At 32.7% G+C, this 6,505-nt stretch overlaps 3 protein-coding genes across 3 annotated transcripts; 2 read left to right on the top strand and 1 right to left on the bottom strand.

Annotated features, from left to right (window-relative positions):
• Nucleotides 1-312: 312 nt before the first annotated feature.
• LOC131177250 (putative methylesterase 11, chloroplastic) lies at nucleotides 313-765 on the top strand (the record flags this gene model as incomplete). The annotated part of the gene is made up of 1 exon (XM_058142216.1): nucleotides 313-765. A coding segment is annotated over one exon (453 nt), but the record flags the coding sequence as incomplete, so codon positions are not given.
• An 896-nt stretch (nucleotides 766-1,661) lies between these two features.
• On the top strand, nucleotides 1,662-3,465 carry LOC110672968 (protein SPIRAL1-like 2). Its single transcript, XM_058142215.1, has 2 exons — nucleotides 1,662-2,635; nucleotides 3,219-3,465. The coding sequence occupies exons 1-2, from the start codon at nucleotides 2,396-2,398 to the stop codon at nucleotides 3,270-3,272; spliced, it is 294 nt and encodes a 97-aa protein (XP_057998198.1). The 5' UTR covers nucleotides 1,662-2,395; the 3' UTR covers nucleotides 3,273-3,465.
• A 1,180-nt stretch (nucleotides 3,466-4,645) lies between these two features.
• LOC131177252 (60S ribosomal protein L39) lies at nucleotides 4,646-5,302 on the bottom strand. The gene is made up of 3 exons (XM_058142219.1): nucleotides 5,143-5,302; nucleotides 4,911-5,014; nucleotides 4,646-4,826 (listed from the first exon to the last, which is right to left on the bottom strand). The coding sequence occupies exons 1-3, from the start codon at nucleotides 5,143-5,145 to the stop codon at nucleotides 4,778-4,780; spliced, it is 156 nt and encodes a 51-aa protein (XP_057998202.1). The 5' UTR covers nucleotides 5,146-5,302; the 3' UTR covers nucleotides 4,646-4,777.
• Between the last annotated feature and the right edge of the window lie 1,203 nt (nucleotides 5,303-6,505).

Genomic DNA, 6,505 nt, shown 5'->3' with positions numbered 1-6,505 from the left:
CACATACTGGCATTTAATAAAAGTTTAATTAATGGCTGCTGGGGGAGTCTTATGAGGAACTCTGACTAGCAAAACATATGATCGTTTGATAACTAGCAAAATATGATCTTTGATAATCATTCTTTAATGTGATTGATGGTAGAGACTTGGCCTACCATATTGGTTGCACCTTAACTTGGTGGCACTGCATGATTATGATTCTTTGTGTGTGAAAGGTGTCGTCTTGGATGGGAGGTACTCAAGTATCAGGCACAGTTAGGTTCATATATGGTTAAGTGTGCAATTTTGATGGTTTCTAGTTAAAAATTTAAGGGCACATTTGAAGTAATACTTCTTCGAAAAGCTGAATTGGCTTATTTGGCTATTTGGTTTGGCATTAATGCTGAAGGAAACTCAACTAGTAAAAGAAAGGCTTACCATGTTTTTGTCTGGGCTTTTGAGTTTTTCCTTACTGTTGCTCATTCCTTCTTGTATCTTTTGGTTCAGGACATTGCATTAGCATCTGTTTCAATGAGGCCAATCCCTTTTGCACCAGTTTTGGAGAAGCTTTGTCTTTCAGATGTGAAATATGGAACAGTTAGACGGTTTTATATAGAAACTGCAGAGGATAATGCCATTCCTATTACACTACAGGAAAGCATGATAAACTCAAGCCCCCCGGAAAAGGTTTTCCATTTAAAAGGTGCTGATCACTCACCTTTTTTCTCCAAGCCTCAAGCCCTTCACAAGATATTGGTAGAGATTTCTAAGATGCCTTCAACTTGATAGTTTGGTAACTAGATGACATATTGGAGTACCCGAAAGCTTCATTGGAAGTGGTACAGAATTGCTGCTCACATCAGGCTCTTCTCTGCAAGTCATTAGAAGAGAAGATTTTGAGTTGTGTAAATGCGCTGTTAAAAAAATTGTCATCCATTGCTTAATTTCCATAGAAAATTTCAACTATCTTGTCAGAGACCAAATATGTTTATATCCTTCCTCTGTCTCGTTTTTCTATCTATTTTTTTTCACTTTTTTCTTTTTTCTTTATTTGGTCTTGTTATCCTATTTTACTCGATAACAGAATATTTATAACGAATTTATGTTGGAAATTGCTCACTTCAACAATTGCAGAAAGGGGAGAAAAGAAAGGTATAGTGTAACTGTGGCCATTTTCTTTGGATCTTGGTTCCCTGTTTTTGGATTGTTGGATTCTTGGAAGAGAAGGGAATTGCATACAGGACCACTATGGAGGAGGGATTAGGATATTATTGGTTGCCAAGGCCAAGATTTGAATTTGTGGTATTTTATATTATGAGATGGTTATGCAATTATTAGATTACTAAATCAATAGCATATGATTTTTTTCCCCCTCAGAGAAGGCATATATTTCTCTTTTCGATCGAGTCCTGTACGATTAAATGGTAGTATGACAAAATTTAATGAAGAATACTTATGTTGAGCATTTGATCAATAAACTATTTATCTAAGTGGAAAAAAGAATAATTTTCCATGGTAAGATTTTTTGTATACAAATAAAATTCTGTAATAAAATCTTTTTCATAATTGTTATCAAACAATAGCGTTAGGTATGTATTGGTCCCGATCGCAATGAACAGTGCATACCCATCTGTAGAAGAGACCCATTCCCCCTCCCAAAAATAAGAAAATAAACATATTGTTGATGGTGGAAGTTGTTATGAATTTTAGCCATGCAATCAATGGATTGATAATGGCTAATTATATAAATTAAATATAATATTACGTTCATTATTATTACAGTTATGCTCCTCTTGCTTTTCTTGGCTCCTCGTTCGATTTCTCTTGCATTGCGTTCATTCGTTTTTTCAAGAGATAAAAAGAGAGAGGAAAAGTATGTCCATTTCAGATTTTATGCTTGTTCTTGTATCTATGGCATTGTATATCTTTCTTGTCTTGATTTCAATTTTCTTTTTCTCCTCTTTCCCATTTAGTAAATGATCTTTTCATGTTCATATTTCCAGTTTAATTTCTTGCTTTGTTTCTGTCTTATTGTATGCATTATTTGTCTCCTTTGAGCATTTAACATTTTGGATGTGGACAGAGTTCTTGCTCGTACCAGAAATTGTACAATATTCAGAATTCAACATGGTTTTGGTTCTTTATTTTCTTCATTTCTTGATGTTGGCTGTCAGATCTTAAAGGGTATAGTCAATTTTGTTATACATTTTGTTCTTTTTGATGGAGTTTCTAAAATGGAGAAATTTATTGTCATTTTGCCCCAAATTGTTTCTTTTATATGATCATTCCCCTTTTATCTTGAAAGGGAAAAAAAAAATCCACTACCTTGTGTTCAACTGCAAATAATTTTTCAATTTTCTCACAAAGTGAAATACAGGTACCAGATTTTGTATTGAAAACCCAAACAATAGCATAAATGGGTCGTGGAGTTAGCGCTGGTGGCGGACAGAGTTCATTGGGCTACCTATTTGGTGATGGAGAGACAACTAACAACGAATCGGCTGCTAAAACTGTGGGACAAACTGCAAACAATAGCCTTTCTCAGAAAACTGCTTCTTCACCACCAATGGACAAGCAAATTCAGGCAGGCGTCCATGGAAATCTCAAAAATAATTACCATCGAGCTGATGGCCAGAACTGTGGTAACTTTATTACGGTATGATCCAAATTCAGCTACTACCTAAATGTGATTGAAACTAGGCAGAAGCTACACTTATTAGTATAGTGTGGTTTATTAATATACGGTATATTATGATTTTTATTGAAGACGAAAGCATAAAAAAGGATTTATGAATAAGTTATAATTGAAATTTTACAAATCGTGCACGGATAAAATAAGGATACTAAACCATTCTTATCCAACTGAAAACCACTTTTTTAAAAAGCAATCTTTCCAAGTAAGGAGGGAAATTATATCACATATTATGAAACCATGATAAATCATGATCTGTCGTTTTATGCTTGTTCATCCACTGGGGACTACCTTTAGAACGGGAAACAGAACAACTGATCCTACCTTGCTTGTAGGATTTAGATGATTCTAATGCAACTACAACCTGTTCTAGTTGCGTTATTACTTGGGCACCATTACGCTTATATAAATTTACTACTTTGTGGTAAAAAATGTCAGTTCCTCGAGTGGCTCGAGTTACTTGTTCAACTTGATCGCTGCTTACTCCTGCAATGGCATGCAATCGATAATTGAGATGATTCTTGTTGCTTTCTATATGTGAGTGCAGGATCGGCCGTCCACCAAAGTCCATGCTGCCCCCTGGCGGTGGATCCTCTCTTGACCACCTCTTTGGTGGGAATGGGAATTAATTTGTCTACTTTCCTATGCATGTATCATTTTTCTGGTGTTAACACCTACTCTTCTAAGAAAATTAAATATCTCTATCTTGAAGGTTCTGGGCCAATCCTGTGCATTTTTTTTTTAGTCTGAGTATAATCCTTGCGCACAGTTACGAGGTGCAGCCGTCGTTTGGAACATGATCAATTGCGTTGCTGGCGCGTCATTTCGATGATGCAATTGACGAAACAAAGAGTATAACGTACAATTCATTCTTTTTCAAAAAAAACAAAAGTACAGTTCATCATCGATTTTGTGTCGCACTCAATGGTGTAATTTAATTCTATTGGCACTTTCATAATTTTCAATTTATTTATATACAGTTCATCTCCAATTCAACGCTGCGTTTATGTTGACCTGCTCATTAGTAAACAGGCAGACAAATTGCCCATCACACATACAAAATTAGAATCTAGAGAAGTGTTTATTTGTTGGAAAAGTAAACATATTTCTTTTGCATATGACACTTCCATCTCTACTTCTTAAGAAGAAGTTATGATACTGATGATGGATGGTTTATAACTAAAATGAATTGAAAATCTCAAATCAATTGCCCAGATCCGACACAAATCTATTCTGGCAATCCCAATCCTGATCATCATAACTGTTATATAAGTTAAATCATCTCGTTGTCTTGATTATATGCTCTCTGTAAAAAATGGGAAGAATGGGGGAACATTCCAACAAATTGGTAAATTCTACTCGGTTAAAAATACCATCCTCCCTTCAGATTACTGACTACAGCTTCTAGATAAGATACAACGTTCTTAAAACCAGACCAAAAGCTGAACTAGGGCTCTCCCTCTCCGCCTCTCTTCCAGCCTCTCCCCCCTTCTCCGCTTCTCTCTTGCCTCTCCCTTGTACCATGAGTGTATAAACTTCGCCAAACAAAATCGAATGCAGAATTCAGGATCTTACTCACAAAAACCATCCAAAAACCAAAATTTAGGCAATTAATTCATTTCGCCACCAAGTTTTATCATATCAGGGATACTTGAACACCCTACGAGCTATTAGCTCCTTTTTGTCAACTGAAAAATCACAAGATCAAGCACAACGATATCAACTCTCTCACTTGCATCCTCATATGCCACAGGCAGCTCTAGAAATCTGAGCACTTAAAATCTATTGTGTTTTATCTTACAATAATGACCAAAATGAAAACAATGACCTCTAGGAATTAAAAGGAATTCCTACATTCAATCTCACGACACAAACTCTCAGATGTCCATCATTTTGAAATAAATGACCATAAATCAAAAAACATTTGGGATTAACAGCCAGTAGCAAAAAAACCGAATAAGAACAGACAGAGAATGGCCAAAACAATGGCTTAGTTGCATTTCATATTCAAATTAAAACATAATACCTTCAGAAAGTTAATTCCACAAAAAAAAAAATCCCGTAATCTTAAAATAAACCCTAATGAATAACTAATTCAAAGCATTCTCAGAAGCCAAGCTTCGTACGACGCCAGTGCCTGCGCTTAGCGTTGTACCTATAAATTCCCAAACATTTTTAACAAAATTAGCCAATGAATACAAGGATTTGTGGGATTATTAAATTGAAGGAAAAAAAAAACCTGATGGTATTGTCGGTGCGCATACGAATCCAATGAGGGATAGGCCTGTTCTGCCTCATCTTCTTCGCTAGCTTCTTCTTAATCTTGAAAGTCTTGTGCGACGGCTACATTTTTACACACATCAATTTCCAGAATCAGATAACTTATACCGACGCATAAAACCATGATACATATAAATATATATATATATAGAGAGAGAGAGAGAGAGAGAGAGAGAGAGAGAGAGAGGCACCATTTTTTAGTATTCTTCTTCTACTCGAGCGCTTGCCTGCCAAGATGGGTTGAGTCTGCGATGCTTGAAGCGGCGGTGTTAAAAACCCTAGAGCGCTGAAGGAACTGAGGAAATATTCCTATGTAAGTTCGGTTGGTGTAGGATTGATCACGATCGTCCCTCGTGTTTGTCTTGCAGTAATTTTGATCGTTCGATTGTCCAAACCGACTGTGACTCATTTAATACTAGGTCTGAGTACACAGTTTAAACTGAATCCAATCAAACCATTCAAATCAAATTAATCGAAATATTATATTTTAAAAATTAAATTAAATAAAAATAAATAAAAAACTAAACTAAATCTAATGGCTCTATTTTGATTTATTTGATTTAATCAATTTTTGAATTTAAATAAATTTTTTATTTTGAATTTAATTTTAATATAAAAATTATTAATTAATAAAATTAAATAATTTATATATATAAAAAATTACATGTGTCCATAAATTTTTTATAAAAATAAATTAATTTAAAAATTAATAAAATAATTCGATTCGATTTAATTTAATTTAATTATTTTTATTTTTTAAAATATAATTAAATTTTTTAAAATATAAAATTAAATTGAATTATATTAAAAATTAAATTAAATTACCAAATTAAAATGACTCAATTTAATTTATTCAACCCAAATTAAATAATACTTATCTTATTTACTATGTACCAACCTAATGGTGTATGATCCATGCAAAAATAAACTATAAATTTATAATTTAATAGTATTTGGTAATGCCTATTTATTTCTCTCAGATGTAAAATTTATTTATTATTTTTACTAATCTAAAAATTAAATCAAATTAAATATTAATTTAGATTTTTATTGATTCGACTCTCTTCGGTTATCACTTTTTAGAAAATTTAATTTTTAATTTAATTTAATTTAATTATTTGTTATAAAAAAGTAAAATAAATATTATCATCATTCCAATAATTATAATATATATATAGAGGTAATGATTTCCGAAATAATTGTGTACTTTTTTATTATAAAAGATAAAAAAATTTTAAATCTGCAGCAATTTGCTATTGGTATCGATTATTCGTTTTAAAATTATAAAATATTACATTCAAAATTTAATATGAATTAAATAGGAAAATATATTTCATAATGATGTCCTAAAATATGTCCAAGAAGGGAGTGAATTGGACTTTAAAAATAATTTTCGGTTCTTGCTCAAAACCTTTAAAAATTGCAGCTAGATTCAACTAAATTGACTAATGTGAAAAATGAACAATACAGCTCTATTGACAAGTTGATTCAAAGTAAGGCTATATGCAATCAGTATACTAATCTAATAAATTATATCAGCATTCAGCAGAGATA

This window comes from Hevea brasiliensis, unplaced genomic scaffold (genome assembly GCF_030052815.1).
Source record: "Hevea brasiliensis isolate MT/VB/25A 57/8 unplaced genomic scaffold, ASM3005281v1 Scaf379, whole genome shotgun sequence".
NCBI lineage: Eukaryota > Viridiplantae > Streptophyta > Magnoliopsida > Malpighiales > Euphorbiaceae > Hevea > Hevea brasiliensis.
Note: the sequence above shows the minus strand (reverse complement) of the source record. Positions and strands in the feature narration are given on the sequence as shown.